General features: G+C 42.9%; 2 protein-coding genes across 9 annotated transcripts in view; one reads left to right on the top strand and one right to left on the bottom strand.

Annotated features, from left to right (window-relative positions):
• The window catches only part of ndrg4 (NDRG family member 4), a 195,182-nt gene extending 180,028 nt beyond the window's left edge, over positions 1–15,154 (top strand). For all 6 annotated transcript variants that reach the window (XM_068049715.1, XM_068049714.1, XM_068049713.1 and 3 more), the window contains one exon: positions 14,178–15,154. In XM_068049715.1, coding sequence (XP_067905816.1) covers positions 14,178–14,344 — 167 coding nt within the window. In that variant the 3' untranslated portion in view covers positions 14,345–15,154. The remainder of the gene's footprint in view (positions 1–14,177) is intronic.
• The window catches only part of bbs2 (Bardet-Biedl syndrome 2), a 100,098-nt gene continuing 94,309 nt past the window's right edge, over positions 14,361–20,149 (bottom strand). For 2 of the 3 annotated variants that reach the window (XM_068049708.1, XM_068049706.1), the window contains one exon: positions 14,362–18,801. In XM_068049708.1, coding sequence (XP_067905809.1) covers positions 18,695–18,801 — 107 coding nt within the window. In that variant the 3' untranslated portion in view covers positions 14,362–18,694. Of the gene's footprint in view, positions 18,802–20,149 lie in introns of all 3 variants that reach the window. The other variant, XM_068049707.1, reaches the window with a different exon arrangement.

Here is a 20,149-nt window from a genome sequence, read left to right on the forward strand (position 1 = left end):
GATCCCATGTGACTTCACCTTTTGTATCAGTCTGCCATGATGGACCTTGTCAAAGGCTTTACTGAAGTCCATATAGATAACATCCACTGCCCTTCCTTCATCAATCATCTTTGTCACTTCCTTAAAAAACTCAATCAAATTAGTGAGACACGACCTCCCCTTCACAAAACCATGCTGCCTCTCGCTAATAAGTCCATTTGTTTCCAAATGGGAGTAAATCCTGTCCCGAAGAATCCTCTCTAATAATTTCCCTACCACTGACGTAAGGCTCACCGGCCTATAATTTCCTGGATTATCCTTGCTACCTTTCTTAAACAAAGGAACAACATTGGCTATTCTCCAGTCCTCTGGGACCTCACCTGTAGCCAATGAGTATGCAAAGATTTCTGTCAAGGCCCCAGCAATTTCTTCCCTTGCCTCCATCAGTATTCTGGGGTAGATCCCATCAGGCCCTGGAGACTTAATGCTTTTCAAGACACCCAACACCTCCTCCTTTTTGATAATGAGATGACTGAGACTATCTACACTCCCTTCCCTCGGCTCATCATCCACCAAGTCATTCTCCTTGGTGAATACAGATGCAAAGTACTCATTTAGTACCTCGCCCATTTCCTGTGGCTCCACACATAGATTCCCTTCTCTGTCCTTGAGTGGGCCAACCCTTTCCCTGGTTACCCTCTTGCTCTTTATATACGTATAAAAAGCCTTGGGATTTTCCTTAATCCTGTTTGCCAATGATTCTCATAACCCCTTTTAGCCCTCCTGACTCCTTGCTTAAGTTCCTTCCTACTGTCTTTATGTTCCTCAAGGGATTCGTCTGTTCCTAGCCTTGCAGCCCTTACAAATGCTTCCTTTTTCTTTTTGACTAGGCTCACAATATCCCGTGTTATCCAAGCTTCCCGAAACTTGCCAAACTTGTCTTTCTTCCTCACAGGAACATGCTGGTCCTGGATTCTAATCAACTGACGTTTGAAAGACTCCCACATGTCAGATGTTGATTTACCCTCAAACAGCCGCCCCCAATCTAAATTCTTCAGTTCCTGCCTAATATTGTTATAATTAGCCTTCCCCCAATTTAGCACCTTCAAACGAGGACTACTCTTATCCTTATCCACAAGTACCTTAAAACTGATGGAATTACGGTCACTGTTCCCGAAATGCTCCCATACTGAAACTTCGACCACCTGGCCGGGCTCATTCCCCAATACCAGGTCCAGTACGGCCCCATCCCTAGTTGGACTATCTACGCATTGTTTCAAGAAGCCCTCCTGGATGCTCCTCACAAATTCTGCCCCATCCAAGCCCCTAGCACTAAGTGAGTCCCAGTCAATATCGGGGAAGTTAAAATCACCCACCATTACAACCCTGTTACCTTTACATCTTTCCAAACTCTGTCTACATATCTGCTCCTGTACCTCCCGCTGGCTGTTGGGAGGCCTGTAGTAAACCCCCAACATCGTGACTGCACCCTTCCTATTCCTGAGCTCCACCCATATTGCCTCGCTGCATGACCCCTCTGAGGTGTCCTCCCGCAGTACAGCTGTGATATTCTCCTTAACCAGTAATGCAACTCCCGCACCCCTTTTACATCCCCCTCTATCCAGCCTGAAGCTTCTAAAGCCTGGAACGTTTAGCTCCCAATCCTGCCCTTCCCTCAAGCAAGTCTCTAATAGCAACAACATCATATTTCCAAGTACTAATCCAAGCTCTAAGTTCATCTGCCTTACCTGTTATACTTCTTGCATTGAAACAAATACACTTCAGACCACCAGTCCCGCTGTTCTCTGCAACATCTCCCTGCCTGCTCTTCCTCTTAGTCTTACTGGCCTTATTTACGAGTTCCCCTTCATTTATTTCACTTGCTGTCCTACTGCTCTGGTTCCCACTCCCCTGCCACACTAGTTTAAACCCTCCCGAGTGACGCTAGCAAACCTCGCAGCCAGGATATTTATGCCCCTCCAGTTTAGATGCAACCCGTCCTTCTTGTGCAGGTCCCATCTGTCCCTGAAGAGAGCCCAATGGTCCAGATATCTGAAACCCACCCTTCTACACCAGCTGTTCAGCCACGTGTTTAGCTGCACTATCTTTCTATTTCTAGCCTCACTGGCACGTGGCACAGGGAGTAATCCCGAGATTACAAACCTAGAGGTCCTGTTTTTTAACTTTCTACCTAACTCCCTAAACTCCCCCTGCAGGACCTCATCACTCTTCCTGCCTATGTCGTTGGTACCGATGTGTACCACAACCTCTGGCTGTTCACCCTCCCCCTTCAGAATGCCCCCTGTCCGTTCAGAGACATCCTTGACCCTGGCACCAGGGAGGCAACATACCATCCTGGAGTCTCTTTCACGTCCACAGAAGCGCCTATCTGTGCCCCTGACTATAGAGTTCCCTATAACTATTGCTCTTCTGCGCTTTGTCCTTCCCTGCTGAAAAACAGTGCCAGCCGTGGTGTCACTGCTCTGGCTGCTGTTGTTTTCCCCTGATAGGCCATCCCCCCCAACAGTATCCAAAACGGTATACTTGTTTGAGAGGGGGATAGCCACAGGGGATTCCTGCACTGACTGCCTGCTCCTTCTAGCGGTCACCCATCTTTCTGCCTGCACCTTGGGTGTAACCACTTCTCTAAAACTCCTGTCTATGACGCTTTCCGCCACCTGCATGCTCCTAAGTGCATCCAGTTGCCGCTCCAACCGATCCATGCGGTCTATGAGGAGCTGCAACTGGGTACACTTCCTGCAGATGTAGTCGTCCGGAACGCTGGAAGCTTCACGGACTTCCCACATCTCACAGGTCAAGCACTTCACCCCTCTAACTGTCATTTCCAGCACTAATTAGTTAATTAATATAAAATAAATAAATACTTATGAAATCCTTACTAAATTGTTATAATTAACTACATGGTCCCTAGTGCTAGATTTCTACTATAAATATTAAATGCTAACTAAATACAGTAATCTCCTCCCTCTGGTTTAGTTACTCTACTTATTAATTAGTTAATTAAGGGTTTTAATCAATTTTTACCAATGTTTTATTTTCAAATTCAGTCCAAATTCCCTACCAGTCAATCAGTTCACAGCTTTCCTGTGACGTCACTTTACAGTTTTTTTTTTACCCGAGGTAAATTTTTTATACTTACCGGTCCGGAACTCCGCCCTCCGAGTCTTCTCCGTGAATGTAGGCCGCAAATCCCCGAGGTGAGGTTTTTATACTTACTGGTCCGGAACTCCGCCCTCCGAGTCTCCTCCCTGAATGTAGGCCGCGAATCCCCGAGGTAAGTTTTTTATACTTACTGGTCTGGAACTCTGCCCTCCGAGTTTTCTCCCTGAATGTAGGCCGCGAATCCCCGAGGTAAGTTTTTTATACTTACCGGTCCGGAACTCCGCCCTCCGAATCTTCTCCGTGAATGTAGGCCGCGAACCCCCAAGGTAAGTTTTTTATACTTACCGGTCCGGAACTCTGCCCTCCAAGTCTTCTCCCTGAATGTAGGCCATTTACTCGCAGAGATTGTGTTCACCATGGTGTTTATTCACAGGGAGATTGTGTTCCCAATGATGTTTACTCACAGAGATTGTGTTCACCATGATGTTTACTCAGAGAGATTGTGTTCACCATGGTGCGTACCCACTGTGAGATTGTGTCAATCATCTGGTTTACTCACAATGAGATTGTGTTTACCATGGAGTTTATTCACAGTGAGATTGTGTTCAGGATGGTGTTTACTGACAATGAGATTGTGTTCACCAGGGTATCTATTCACAGAGATTGTGTTCACCATGGTGTTTATTCACAGTGAGATTGTGTTTAACATCGGGTTTCCTCACAGTGAGATTGTGTTCACCATGGGATTTACTCTGAGTGATTTTGTGTTCACCATGGGGTTTACTCACAGAGATTGTGTTTAACATGGTGTTTACTCACAGTGAGATTATGTTCACCATGGTGTTTACTCACAGTGAGATTGTGTTAACATGGTGTTTACTCACAGTGAGATTTTGTTCACCATGGTCTTTACTCACAGTGAGATTCTGTTCACCATGGTGTTTACTCGCAGAGATTGTGTTCACCATGGTGTGTATTCACAGAGATTGTGTTCACCATGGTGTTTAGTCACAGTGAGATTGTATTTAGCATCGGGTTTACTCAGAATGAGATTGTGTTCTTCTCTTCTTTCTTTTGGGCCTCCTTATCTCGAGAGACAATGGATACGCGCCTGGAGGTGGTCAGTGGTTTGTGAAGCAGCGCCTGGAGTGGCTATAAAGGCCAATTCTGGAGTGACAGGCTCTTCGACAGGTGCTGCAGAGAAATTTGTTTGTCGGGGCTGTTGCACAGTTGGCTCTCCCCTTGCGCCTCTGTCTTTTTTCCTGCCAACTACTAAGTCTCTTCGACTCGCCACAATTTAGCCCTGTCTTTATGGCTGCCCGCCAGCTCTGGCGAATGCTGGCAACTGACTCCCACGACTTGTGATCAATGTCACACGATTTCATGGCGCGTTTGCAGACGTCTTTATAGCGGAGACATGGACGGCCGGTGGGTCTGATACCAGTGGCGAGCTCGCTGTACAATGTGTCTTCGGGGATCCTGCCATCTTCCATGCGGCTCACATGGCCAAGCCATCTCAAGCGCCGCTGACTCAGTAGTGTGTATAAGCTGGGGGTGTTGGCCGCTTCAAGGACTTCTGTGTTGGAGATATAGTCCTGCCACCTGATGCCAAGTATTCTCCGAAGGCAGCGAAGATGGAATGAATTGAGGCGTCGCTCTTGGCTGGCATACGTTGTCCAGGCCTCGCTGCCATAGAGCAAGGTACTGAGGACACAGGCCTGATACACTCGGACTTTTGTGTTCCGTGTCAGTGCGCCATTTTCCCACACTCTCTTGGCCAGTCTGGACATAGCAGTGGAAGCCTTACCCATGCGCTTGTTGATTTCTGCATCTAGAGACAGGTTACTGGTGATAGTTGAGCCTAGGTAGGTGAACTGTTGAACCACTTCCAGAGCGTGGTCGCCAATATTGATGGATGGAGCATTTCTGACATCCTGCCCCATGATGTTCGTTTTCTTGAGGCTGATGGTTAGGCCAAATTCATCATGGGATTTACTCTCAGTGATATTGTGTTCACCTTGTGGTTTACTCACAGAGATTGTGTTCACCGTGGTGTTTATTCACATTGATATTGTGTTCGCCATTGGGTTTACTCACAGATTGTGTTCATCATGGGGTTTACTCACAATGTGATTGTGTTCACCATGGTGTTTACTCACATTGAGATTGTGTTCACCATGGTGTTTACTCACAGATTGTGTTCATCATGGGGTTTACTCACAGTGAGATTGTGTTCACCATGGTGTTTACTTAGAGGTTATTAACCATGGTGTTCATTCACAGTGAGATTGTGTTCACCATGGTATTTACTCCCAGAGATTGTGTTCACCATGGTGTTTACTCACAGAGATTTTGTTCACCATGGTGTTCATTCACAGTGAGATTGTGTTCACCATGGTGTTCACTCCCAGAGATTGTGTTCACCATGGTGTTTATTCACAGTGAGATTGTGTTCGCCATGGTGTTTACACACAGTGAGATTGTGTTCACAATGGTGTTTACCTAGAGGTTGTTAATCATGGGGTTTATTCACAGTGAAATTTTGTTCACCATGAAGTTTAACCACAATGAGATTGTTCACCATGGTGTTTACTTAGAGATTGTGTTCATCATAGTGTTTACTCACAGAGATAGTGTTTACCATGGTGTATACTCTCTGAGATTGTGTTCACCATGGTGTTGACTGACAGTGAGATTTTTTCACCATGGTGTTTACTCACAGAGATTGTGTTCACCATGATGTTTACTCACAGTGAGATTATTTTCACCATAGGGTTTACTCACAGTGAGATTGGTTCGCCATGGTGTTTACTCACAGTTAAACTGTGTTCACCACAGGGTGTACTCACAATGAGGTTGATTCACCATGGTGTTTATTCACAGAGATTGTTTTCACCATTGTGTTTACTCACAATGAGATTGTGTTCACAATGGTGTTTACCTAGAGGTTGTTAATCATGGGGTTTATTCACAGTGAGATTTTGTTCACCATGAAGTTTAACCACAATGAGATTGTTCACCATGGTGTTTACTTAGAGATTGTGTTCATCATAGTGTTTACTCACAGAGATAGTGTTCACTATGGTGTTTACTCACGGTGAGATTGGTTCACCATGGTGTATACTCTCTGAGATTGTGTTCACCATGGTGTTGACTGACAGTGAGATTGTGTTCACCATGATGTTTACTCACAGTGAGATTATTTTCACCATAGGGTTTACTCACAGTGAGATTGGTTCGCCATGGTGTTTACTCACAGTTAAACTGTGTTCACCACAGGGTGTACTCACAATGAGGTTGATTCACCATGGTGTTTATTCACAGAGATTGTTTTCACCATTGTGTTTACTCACAATGAGATTGTGTTCACAATGGTGTTTACTCACAGTGAGATTGGTTCACCATAGGGTTTACTCACAATGAGGTTGGTTCACCATGATGTTTACTCACCGAGATTGTGTTCACCATGCTGTTTACTCACATTGAGATTTTATGTATTTTGGAGTTTACTCACAGTAAAGCTATGTGCACCTTGGGCTGTTCTCACTTTTGAGATTGTGGAGGGAATTTTCAGGCCGACGCCAGGAACGGAAGCGGACAGGGCGGCGTGTTGGCTTCCCGACCTGTTTCGGATGTCGGCCATTTTGGCTGATGCGGGTTTGGGGCCTGAGACAGCTGTCCTCCCCCACAAGGCCGGGCAGGCAATTAGGTTCATTAAGAGCCCTGTTAACCAGGGATTAAGGTGGCCGGATGGGCTTTGACAGTTGACCTCCAGTTTTCCAATTCGACATTGGGCAGGTTAACTGCCTGGAGGCGGGCACTCAGCGGCAGGCCAGGTGCCAGCGCTGCTGGCAGGCCTACAGGCCCTCCCTGCCCGTCTGTCCTGGGGTGGGGTGCAGCCAAAGGCCGTCCTCTAGAGGGCCTCCCCTCACCATACTGGTGGTCTGTCTGCTTTTTGTACTTCTAATTTAGTTTTTAAAAAGTGGCTGAGGGCACCTTCTTGTTGAAGCACCCTCCCAATAAAAGGAGGACCTTTGATTGGCACTCCAGCTTCAAGTGCCCGGCTTTCACCCTTAATTGGAATAGGAATCAGTCTCCCTGCCAATTAAGGGGCGCCCCGGTCAAAGTTCCAGGTCAGTGGCTGTTTTGTCCTGGGGGTGGGTTCGGGTCCCGGAAACAGCCCCAACTCCTGTTTCCCGCCTCCAAGTTGAAAATTCAGCCCTGGTGTCATATTTTGTGGTGTGAGATATTAACAAGGAGCATGGCAGCAATGGAGAAAATGTAAGATTGATGAGTGGGATATAGTTGATGGTTGTGACTGTAATATATTATCTACTGGTTTGGAACGTGATATTCAAACTGCCAGTCTTCCGCTGCACATGATTACTTGCTCCCTCTGTGTGTGCTGGCGTCTCCCTATATTAAAATTGTGTGCATTACTGCTCCTCTTGGCTCAGTACTTCCCTTTGTGTCTGCTCTAATGCTTATCTAAATGTGAACTTACTGTTACTTCCTGGTTATATGTGGTATGCCTTTATCTAATAGGTGTATTGATACACCTGAAGGATTGATCAATACACCAATCGAATTCCCTGCATGCCAGTGGAGCATTCCTTTACCTCTTGCTGACTGATCAGATTTTTGTCTTGAAATACATGAAGAGGGACTTGTTGTTTTCAAATTAACAGGAGAAACCAAACTGTGTGAAAGAATCTCAAAATCTTAAGATTAAATGCTACACTTCACAAAGCACCAGTGTCCAAGAGGAGGCCATTTGTCACATTACAAAGGGGATATTAATTGATCACAACTTTGCCAGGATGTTTTGCACGTTATACTTTAAAGCAGCCATTCAGAACAGTCTAGGAAAGATACTGTTTAACATCCCTTCCAGTCAGTGACTACTCACCACTGTACTGACGTGGCCGAGAATCCTGCTGGTGACGCATCTGCTGAAATTATTACTTACCCCTCCACATCAAAGGAATTCAGAACTGGTTCTTACAGAGCAGCTCCTTAAATTTTCCAATGTTTCTTCCTGTCCATGATTATATAGGTCCTTCAGGAGTCTTTGCTAACAGTTCTCTACATTTGGTATAGATTTGTCCAAGTAATTGGCCTTTCCTAAGAGACATTGCACATCTTTCTAGCGCTGTCACTGTTTACATGCTCAATCACCACAACTTTGATAATGGCGAACTGACAAGAGCATTAGCAACAACTATCAGCTCAGGGATCCTAAATATACATCGGCCTCTAACTTCAGGTTGATTCAGCCAGTAATTCCAGGTACTTTGGAACAACTCCACACAAATTAATGTGTCAATATTTTCAGATGGATGGTTTTAGAGAAGAAATGCCAAAGGGAAGCTGAAAGATAGCTGTCTCTTCCATAAGGGGTATTTAACTTCTATAAGTTGCCCTCTGAAATGGCCGAACTCAGTTGTATAGGGATGAGCAGTAAATGCTTTGCCAGCAACACCCACATCCCATGAAAGAATAAGAAAAAAAGTTGAATGATTTTTAAGCGACATACAAGATGATGAAAAGCGACAAGATGAAAGCATCCCTGTCCTACCTGTTATTAGGAAGAAACACTACCCAACAATAATAATTCCAATTTGAAGAATAAAAACTGATACTAAACAAAATAGTGAAAACATCAGCGTGATAGCAACCATAAACATGATTTATGAAAGATACAGATTTTAATGAATTCAGAAAAGGGCAGAAATAATGGAAACCGCATGAAAGACTTCCCAGTAAGAGAGAAATTTGGTGAACTAATAACATCACTCATAAGGTCATAAGAACTAGGAGCAGGAGTAGGCAATTCAGCCCCTCGAGCCTGCTCCGCCATTCAATACGATCATGGCTGATCTCACCTCGGCCTCAACTCCACTTTCCTGCCCGTTCTCCATAACCCTTCAACACTTTACGAATAAAAAAGCTGTCTATCTCCTCCTTAAATTTACTCAATGTCCCGGCATCCACAACACTCTGGGGTAGTGAATTCCACAGACTCACGACCCTTTGAGAGAAGTAATTTCTCCTCATCTGTTTTAAATCTGCTACCCCTTATCCTAAGACTATGACCTCTCGTTCTAGATTTCCCCACAAGAGGAAACATCCTCCCTACATCTACTTTGTCAATCCCCTTAATCATTTTATATACCTCAATTAGATCTCCTCTCATTCTTCTAAACTCTGGAGAGTAAAGGCCTAATGTGCTCAATCTCTCTTCATAAGACAAAGCCCTCATCCATAGAATCAATCTAGTGAACCTCCTCTGAACTGCCTCCAATGCGACTACATCCCTCCTCAAGTAAGGGGACCAAAACTGTACGCAATACTCCAGGTGCGGTCTCACTAATGCCTTGTACAGTTGCAGCAACACTTCCCTACTTTTATATTCTATTCCTTTAGCAATAAATTCCAAAATTCCATTTGCCTTCCTTATTACCTGCTGTACCTGCAAACTGGCTTTCTGCGATTCATGCACGAGGACACCCAGATCCCTCTGCACCAAAGCATTCTGAAGTTTCTCTCCATTTAGATAATAACTTGCCTTTCTGTACTTCCGATCAAAGTGGATAACCTCACACTTATCCACGTTAAACTCCATCTGCCAAATTTTGGCTTATTCACCTAACCTATCCATATCCATTTGTAAATTTCTTATTTCTTTATTACAACTTACTATCCCACCTATTTTAGTGTCAGCTGCAAATTTGGCTATAGTACCTTCTATCCCTGCATCCAAGTCATTAATTTAGATTGTAAATAGTTGGGGCCAAATAAGTGTCAAGACAATTTGCAGAAAACCAGAGAGTTCTGCTTTGAAAGTAAGATGTAGGCATCTAGGAATGGGCAGTACAAACGTGTAAGGTAGTATTTAAACCTTCCTTGTTTCATAGAATCAGAGAAGGAAACTTATGCACAGAAGGAGGCCATTCAGCCCATCATGTCTGTGCTGGACAAAGAAGAACTATCCAGCCTAATCTCACTTTCTAGCTCTTGGTCTGTAGCCGTGACTATGACACTTCAAGTATATATCCAAGTACTTTTGGGGAAAGTGGAAGATTTTGGCACAAACCATAGATCTCTCCCTTAGGCCAATCAGCAGCCTCAGCGATGGCTGCCGTGAGGTATCTAAATGAGTCCCACACTTCATCTGACCCACCTCCGTTCCTGCCCCCCTCCCCCCCCACTGGGTCTAAGTGGACAGGAAAACTGTGTCCATTATCAGTTAAGGGCTCACTCCTGTGAAAATCTGAACTTTAATCAGTTTCCTACCAGAGGCAGGTTTCTGATCCAAAAACAGACCCAGCTCCTGTTCCCACCTTCATGATGAAAATTCAGCCCAATATCTTAAGCGTGGACCCTTCGTCAGAACTGACAATGGCTTTATACCTGAAACTTTAACTTGCCTTTCACAGATGCTGACTGAACTTCCAAGTGATTTGAAAGCATAGATGAAGGCCATTCAGCCCATTGTGCCTGCGCCATTTCTTTAATTCCACTTCCCTGCTCTTGCCCCATAGCCCATCTAAGTTTTCCTTTTCATGTATGTCCAATTTACTTTTGAAACTTACTATTGACTCTGGTTCCAACATCCTTTCAAGCAGTGCATTCTAGATTACAACTCGTTGTGTAAAAAAAAATCTCCGAATCACCTCTGGTTCTTTTGCCAATTATATTAAATCTGTGTCTTCTTGTTACTGACCCTACTGTCAGTTTTGCATTTTTTTTTGCCTATCATTACAATTATTTCTGCTCCAGGAATTTCCTGAACTGGAGGATGAGGTGGTTCCCACCCTCAACACCCAACACTGCCCACTCACCTTAAAATGTATTCCACTGTCCAGTCATTGTGCCTCTACAGTGAACGCTCCAACAGGAAACAATGGTGGCTTGAGCCAGGAATGATCATTGCAGTTCCCTGCATCTCTAGGTCAACTCAAAGCACCAGATGTTTCTCAAAGCCTCAATAAGATCAGGCATTCCATATGTATGTCCCAGTTGGATGAGAACGTATGTACTTGTGTGTGTTCCTGTATGGGTTGGATGTGAGTCCACGTTTATTCTTGGTGTAGACTGTAATGATCTGTGTTTCCTACCTCCTTATTTCACGCCCAGTTGCATATTTAGTGGATAGACGGCTGAGTAGTGGAGCAGGTACCTGTTTCCAGTTTCTTTATGAACTGCTTCATTGCTTGCGCTACAGCCTGTCTTTCACATCACAGTTCCTTTCCCTTGCCACTGCATGAGCTGTGTTTGTCCATCTGTGCCCTTCACTTAAGTCTGTTAACTATTTATCATTGTCTCGCTGCAACTTGCAACAGCCATTCTTTCACAACATTTATGTGTTACTAATTATTGGCCTGTAACTCAAATTCACTCACACCTGAGCACTGTGAGCCATGAATACTCTTGTGTTTTCTAAGTTCCAATCAGGTTAGGATGTATAAATATATACAATTCTATGTGTATTTTATTTCCTTAAGTAGAACAAGGTGTTTGATCAGGCTATGTATTCCATGTCCAATGGATCTTGTAGAAATGAATCAATTGATTATACAGTGAATATAATAATGATAGCCAGATGGAAGACATTACAAACTTATAGTAAGTGTCCTATCCAATCATATTTCGGGTGTGGTTGAGGCATCAGGAAGCAAAATGTCTTCATTATGATTATTTTTTCCTGCCTTTTGTTTTGTTGAATGCATTGAAGTGTGCCCCCTCTCTGGTGTTGCAGTTTTTGAGTGACGTGTTTGGAAATTTCTAAAATGACAACCAGAGACCAAAATCTTATTTTTAAAATGGAGTTGTATTTTTTTCCATTTTCCTCTTGTGTCTCAGGATCTGCAGATGTCAGGGGTTAGGATTTTCAAACCTCAAAGTCAAGCCGTGATTGCTGTGTCCCTGCCCATGCCAATTTCACCTCATGTCTCATTTATTTTAATTGGCAAAATGTGACTATAAAGCCAATGTTGTAGCAGTGAAAATCAGCATTCATGTTTTCATTATAGAAGGCAGTAAGGATAATGCTGGATTCTTAAAAATAAAAACACAAAATGGTGGAAACACACAGCAGGTCCAACTGTGACTGAAAATAGAAACAACAGGTTAATGTTTCAGGTACAGACCCCAAGGCAGATCTAGTTTACATCAGTTCTGACAGTTTCAATCCAAAACATCAACTTGTCTCGTTCAGATGCTGGCAAACCCGCTGTATAATCACTGCCTTTTTTTTTTGAGAATTTTCAACATTTGCAGATAAACCAGGTTTTGATCTCAATCGCTATTACAGTGACAAAAGCTGCTGCTATAACTGGTTTCATTAGGAATGTCCTTCCCATTCTCTGACAGCAGTGTTTAAGCAGTTGATTGCCCTACGCTCCATTTGCTGCAGGAGCTTATAATTAAAATAACCCCAACAGCTAATTAACTATTTGACAATAAGTAAGCAAATAACCTGTTGGATTGACCCTGTAGTGGGAGATGTTCAAGTATGTTCGAAGCAAAGATTATTGAGATTGCTCAGCCACTTAGCTAAAGTGTCGGATCTGTGTCTTACTGCAGGCAATTGTAGTTTAAGAGTCATCCGGTTTGGATGCTCCACAGCTGCTATAGCATGTGTACATTTTAGCATCAGTCTATGACAAGTTGAATAGAATGGATGAAGCAAACCAGGCAGCCTACAATAATTCAGGTATCTTCAAAAAATCAGATTTCCAGCATCTGCAGCATTTTAGTTATGAAATATTGTTGGAAAGTGTAGTTTAATGATGATAAACCACAAGAAGCGATTAGGACAACTCAAGTGTTACCATTTAGAGACATTATGGGGACAGGGCCTAGGTACACTGAAGTATTATATAGATATATATATATAAGTATTAAACTTTAAAAGATGAGATGAACACAACATATTACTGTCTAGGTAGGTGTTTGGGCAATAGGATTGGTGATATAAACTTAGCAAATCATAGAAAAATGCCTTTACTCAGAGTGATAGGTCAGGTCATAGAATCAACATATGGGGAGTTTAAGGTGCAGATGAATCCTAGGCTGTGTGAGTCAAATATTCGAGACTGAGCACAGTATGCTGAATGACTATTTTACAGACTATGGAAAAGAGTTCTTGAGGTTCCAACTTCTGGTTGCCTAAACATCACCTGGGCCAACTCATTCTCATTTAATTCTATTTCCAATCTGGTGGCAGTGTTGACAAATTGCCCTGATAACACAGTGGTAGATGATATGTTGAGAATCACAGATTCTGCCTTTACAGTCCCTAATTTCAGGCGGGTCAGTGGAAGTGTTGAGAGGTACAGCACAGCCCCTGGAGGGAGGGACTTGATTGACCTATGATGTCATCATGCTTGTCCTTCATGGTGATTTGATCATAAGAGATGCAGAAACCTGGTAGTAGGATACGTGCCTGCACTCCAGGCTCATGAATGGTGAAATGACTGACAAATTGGAGATGGAGTAGTGAATAAAGCAAATTGCTTCTTTGCAGTAGTGGGAGATGGGAATGGATTTCACAGCTGCAACTGCTACTCTGGTTGTTACATGAATGCTTTAGGCAAAGGTATGTATGACTGCATGCTTGCTAATAAATGGATATTGCAATCCTGGACTCTGGCTGCTCTCAGCCCAGGAATGTAGATACTGCCGTGGACCTGGGCCTGAATCTGCACGTGAAGGCTGTGGAAAACAGTATCATCACTCGCATGACAGACCTCTGAAGCTCCATTGGAAATTAAATGCATGACTTTTTTTTTTGAGTACTGCTCCAAATGGCATGTCACAATTGTGCTTTGTCCTAGACAAACTATGTAAAATGTGGTCTGGGTGCTAAAGGGGACACACATTGTCTGGTTTTCTAAGACCCACTGAACAAACCCCTTGTGGCTGCCCTTGTTGCCTAAGCCTCACTACAAGGTTCCTCAGACTGTTGCTCCAGTGATATTTTACTGTAAACAAGTCTTCACCTGAGTTTGGTTGAAAGTACTGGATTTACCAAATTACTTTGTGATTTATGCCTTCTCTCTCTCTTTCAGTGGCGTCTGCTAGCATGACTCGGCTGGCTCGTTCACGCACAGCCTCATTGACCAGTGCCAGCTCGGTAGATGGACACCGTCCACGAATCTGCACTCAAACTAACAGCAGTGACAGTGTGGGTCAGGTGACTCAGAACATCTCACACACCATGGAGGTGTCATGCTAAGAGGTGATGAAACATAGAAACTAGAATGTGGCTGAACCCAACCCACACAACAAAAGGTTTTCTATTCCATATTATTCTTGGTATGGAACAGTTAAAATATAAAGAGTAGAGATTGCTTCATTCCTTTGCACTGTAGCAGTCTGTGATTTTCTAGCCTAAATTAAATAAATGGCTCTCTGAGCTTTTTCTCCTGCATGGGTTACAATCATTGTGAATCTTATTTTGATAACTGCAGCTGCCTGAGTATCTCCACTCTGTTAGCAGGCCGTCATGAGTCCTGTATTTCTCCAGTCAGTCAGTGCCATGGTACATATTTGGGACTGTGCCAATGCAATAGTGCTCTTGTATTCAATTATTCTAACTTGTGCAATCAGAAAGCATCACAATTCGAGCTGTTTAAATGTGGAGGCATTTCCTAGCATTGGTGTGGTAACTGACTGTTCTAGATGTTCTTTATGCTTTCTGTAACATAGGGTGTGATAAGCTGTTCTGATCACTGTAGATATAGTGAATTAAGCTCCATTACTCAATGTTTTGTAGATACTTTTGTTCCCCCTCCCCCTCAACTTCAGTTTGGAAAATGATAAAATGAAGTGGTCAAAGGTTGCTGTGAGTTTCATATTCTGCTCGGTGATAATTGTGGTGCTGTTGAGATACTTTTTTTTTGTATAAATGGTCTTCTGTTGTGGTTACTGTTGATCTGATATCTAACCACGGCTATGGATGCCACTACTGGTAGTTAATTCACTGTCAATGTACCTAATTACTATGTTTATGAAAATAATAAAATCAGTGTGGAATTAAAATCAGTCCTGACTTAGCCCTCGCATTGATGGCAAGGGAACACTTGTCACTGGCTCATGGTTTCTTCACTTTTTCTGCCGCAATTGTTTCTCCACCCCTCCTTTTAGCATTGCCTCCCAGCGCACAGTTCAGTCTTAATGTTTAACTAAAGGAAATTTCAGCTCATCATGACTTACTGGCTGAGGTAATCGAGGGAGGTGATGGAGAGGTAAACTTGGGTGTCATCAGCAGACTTATGGTTACCAGCCCCATGCTTACTGATATAGAGGGGCAGAATGTAAATGAGAAAAGAGGGTGCAGAGGACAGAATCTTGGGGTATGCTGAAAGTGATCGTACAAGGTAGGCGATCCCATAGCTGGAGCGGCGTTGGAAATGAGCATGTGCGATCTTGCAGAAGTGTGATTACTAAAACCTTTGTCATCTCTAGACCCTATTTTTCATAGGCCTTCTTCGGCAGCCTCCAAAGTTCACCCTCCACAAACTTTAAACTGTTTAAAATTCAATTGTCCACAAGCTGACCCACATTGAGTCCCACCTACCCTTCATTCCAACTCTTACTGATCTACACCTGCTCGCAATCCCTGAAGCATGGGTTCCTGAGTATTCCCGTTTCTTCATTCTAATAGTGGTAGCAGAACTTTCAGCTATCTCAGCCCTGCACACATTCTCCTAAAACCCCTGCACTCCTCTCTCCCGGCACTTAAATATCATCTCAATATCTATATACTTGATGATGCCTTTGATCACGTCTCCTAACATTGTAATTTATACTTTGTTTTTTTCCCCTCCATGGGAAGTGACTAAAGATGTTAATGGTACTTTATAAAGGGATAGTTTGTTGTCCAACTAACTTCATGTAGCCCTCACAACCAGCAGAGAAGACTTTCAACTCCTCTGGGCTGGATTTGAACAGTTCTAAAAAGGTGAAATGGCAGTAAGTGTGCAACCCACTGTATGCCCAATGCTTCTTCCAGCTCATTATAAGGCTGGGCATTAGACAATTTTCCAAAGATCCTAAGAATCTATTTTTAAAGATCTAGGGAAAAAATGTCTTAAATTAGTCCTCCCTTGATGCTCGGTACTTGATAGATTCCCCATTCAGTAAGTCAGTCGGAGACAAAACACAAGGCGATCACACTAACATACCATGAACTTCAATTCAAATCACACAGATGTGTGCAAACAGCTAATTAGCCCCTTCAACATTTTTTTAATTACAATTTACTATAAGATATAATGTACAGACTGCAAATGAGATGTAAAATGAGATGCAAAGTTGCCTTTCTGATACCTTACTTCAGGAGTAAAAGAAAGACTTGTACTTATAAAGCAACTTTCATAACCTTAGGTGGTCCCAAAGCACTTTACAATCAATTAAATATTTTTCTAAAACGTAGTCACTTTGTAATGCAGGAAACACAACAGCCAAATTGTGCTTAGAAGGTCCTGCGAACAGCAAGCTGATATGACCAGATGATCTGTTTTAGTGATGTTGAAGGATAAATGACCGCCAGGGCACCAAAGAAAACTTCTTTGTTCCTCTTCGAAATAGTGCCACAGGATCTTTTACGTCCACCAGAGAGCAAACGGGGCCTTGTCTGAAAGACACCACCTCCCTCACAGTGTAACAGTCCCTCAGTAATATCAGCCTAGATTTTGTGCTTAAGTATCTGCAGCAAGACTTGAACCCACAATCTTCTGACTCAGAAACAAGAATGCCACCAACTGAACCATGGCTGACACAGTGTCTTGGAAAGAATTCATTTGGAACATTGACAGAACTAAATAGGTATACAGTACAGCAGATGGCTGAGTCAAAGAGAGGATAGCGGAGGTTGGAATATTGAGGGAGGTTGGGTGATAAGGTGGGTTGAGGTTGAGTAGTGGATAATGGGGGTGGGTAATAAAGGATAGTGGGGTGGTTGGTATTGGCAATGGACTGAGTAAGAGTTACAGTGAGTAGGGGTTGGTGATGGTGTAGTAGGTATGGGATCCTGAAAATAATTAAAAGTGGATAACGAATAGTCAGAGTGGATAGAAGTTGGCATAGAACAGAGAGGGGACTGGAATGGTTGGGCATAGTAATGATAGTTGGGGAATGTGAGGATCGTTGGGATGGAAATGGGAGTGTATTCGGTGGGTGGTTGGGAGTGACAGGGAATGATGAGGATGTTGGAATGTTTTGGGGAGAGTAGAGGTGGTTGGAGAAAGTGAATTTAGTTACAGAATAGTGAAGGTGGATAAGGATTACCGGGGGTTAATGATAGAGTTTGTGTAGGGGATATAGCAGTTGGGTGCAAGATAGTGAGGGCAGTTTGGAGTGGATTACGGATATTAAAAGTGGTATGTGGGAAAAAGCAAGTGCTGTTGCGATGTAGCAATTTGGTTGGGGATTAACAAGGTTGCAACTGTATGTAAATAGTTGTAGGATAGTGTGTAATGTAACAGGTTAACAGCTTGGCATAAATAAAATGGTACCAGAGCATAGAGGGCTATAGTAAAGAAGCACATGTAGAAACCACAGATGCACATTGGGCATGCCTAAGTCAATGTTAATATCATTGTATTACAAGAGAGTATGCTGTTGCTAGAGACTAGCATATGGTTTAGATTAGGTTGTTAGGATTCTGGATGCTAAAGCTAAGCAAGCAGATGTGTTGTCAGTTTGAGGCAATTTAAGAAGCATCAAAGTGTTTGCATAAAGAATTAGTTTGGGGAAAAAGTGTTCTCAACTTCTTGTTACTCTGGAACAGTGTGATGTTTCTAACCATGCAAAATTGTCTTATCCTTCACTAATTAAGAAATGTAATTCCACTGAGAATGAAGTATCTGATACAACATTGTCATCTACTGGTCTAGTTGTACATGACACCAGGATCACATGACATATCAGAATTGAAAGGTTCAGAGCAAATCTTCTGACATTGTCCAACTAAGGGTAAATATATGCACCATTTTCAGTAGTTATTTGATTTCTGTGCTGAGAACGCACCTGGATTGATTAATAGTTTGAAGTCCCCAGTGGATATCATACTTATAAGTATATAGACTTGATCATACTTTTTATCAATATTAATAAAGCTAAAAAGTTAATTTATCTCTGGTATCTGAACCTATGTAATTTTGGTTCATCTACTCGATTGATCCAAAAGTAGTAAGGATGGATGGAGGTGGCTTGAGGATAAGGGATTGAGGGGGTGGACAGATATTGGGGGCACGATGGACAGGAGATTGAGAGGGTGGATAGACATACAGAGTAAACCACATCTATTCAATTTCTTAACATTTAGTGTTACATTTTAAATACTTTCTATGTTCCTTTTCCATAGCTTGAGATACTCTGATACTTTACTCACTGATCCAGTGATACCTAAAAGATAAGAAGGTTACACTCAAGATGGTCCTAGTCACGCAGCTGGATTTGCCCGCGATAGCTTGGAGTTGATACAATCAACTCAGCACATTTGCGTTGCATCTCTGCTTCGTCGTTGTTTATGAACCAACTCTAGTTCCACTACTGCCTTGGACAATGACCTCTGACCTTTTCAGGATGAGGTACTACCAGCACGAATAATTTTGAAAAGCGCGTTGACATTGTTATTTTTGATTGCATCTCGGCACGCAGAGATCACCTGGGTCTTTGGCTTCCCAACTGGAAGATAATGATGCAAAACGTTTTAGAGAATGAAATGGCTTAATTGCACTAAAGACTCCTTAAGTTCAATAGTAACCATATCAGTTTAACCCTTTCACACAAAATAGCAGTCAGACAGCTTTCAGCCAATAGCACAAGCTTGCATTCTAAAATGGGCAGATGTATGGAATATTACAAATCTGGTCTCCCAGTAATCTGAAGTCAGTTGTGATGAGCTGTTTCACACAGTCAAAGGCTCTAGATATATAGAGTCATACAGTTATACAACACAGAAACAGGCCCTTCGGCCCATCGTGTCCGTGCAAGCCATCAAGCACCTAACTATTCTAATCCCAATTTCCAGCACTTGGCCTATGGTCGTGTATGCTGTGGCATTTCAAGTGCTCATCTAAATACTTCTTAACTGTTGTGAGGGTTCCTGCCTCTACCACCTCTTCAGGCAATGCGTTCCAGATTCCAACCACCCTCTGGGTGAAATTCTTTTTCCTCAAATCCCCTCTACACCTCCTGCCCCTTATCTTAAATCTATGCCCTCTGGTTATTGACCCCCTCTGCTAAGGGAAAAAGTTTCTTCCTAGCTAACTGATCAATGCCCCTCATAATTTTGTATACCTCAATCATGTCCCCCCCTCAGCTTTCTCTGCTTTGAGGAAAACAACGCTAGCCTTTTCAGTCTCTCTTCATAGCTGAAATGCTCCAGCCCAGGCAACATCCTGGTGAATCTCCTCTGCACCTCTCCAGTGCAATCACATCCTTCCTATAGTGTGGTGCCCAGAACTGTACACAGTACTCCAGCTGTGGCCTAACTAGCGTTTTATACAGCTCCATCATAACCTCCCTGCTCTTATATTCTATGCCTCGGCTGATAAAGGCAAGTTTCCCATACGCCTTCCTAACCACCTATCTACCTGTGCTGCTGCCTTCAGTGATTTACGGACAAGTACACCAAGATCCCTCTCACCTTCTGTACTTCCTAGGGTCCTACCATCCATTGTATATTCCCTTGCCTTGTTAGTCCTCCCAAAATGCATCACCTCACACTTCTCAGGTTTAAATTCCATCTGCCACAGCTCTGCCCATCTTACCAGCCCATCTATATTGTCCTGTAATCTAAGGCTTTCCTCCTCACTATTTACGACACCATCAATTTTTGTGTCATCTGCGTACTTACTTATCATACCTCCTATATGCATGTCTAAATTTAAGTTAGATTTAAATTTAATTTATATTTAAGTTGGTCTAATCGATAGTTTCAAAATGGACTAGAAGCTTTCAGTAAATGCTAAGTGTTCACATGCACACCCGATTCATTGCATTTTTCACCTTTACTAACAAACACATCAGT

This window comes from Heterodontus francisci, chromosome 17, assembly GCF_036365525.1.
Source record: "Heterodontus francisci isolate sHetFra1 chromosome 17, sHetFra1.hap1, whole genome shotgun sequence".
NCBI classification, from domain to species: domain Eukaryota; kingdom Metazoa; phylum Chordata; class Chondrichthyes; order Heterodontiformes; family Heterodontidae; genus Heterodontus; species Heterodontus francisci.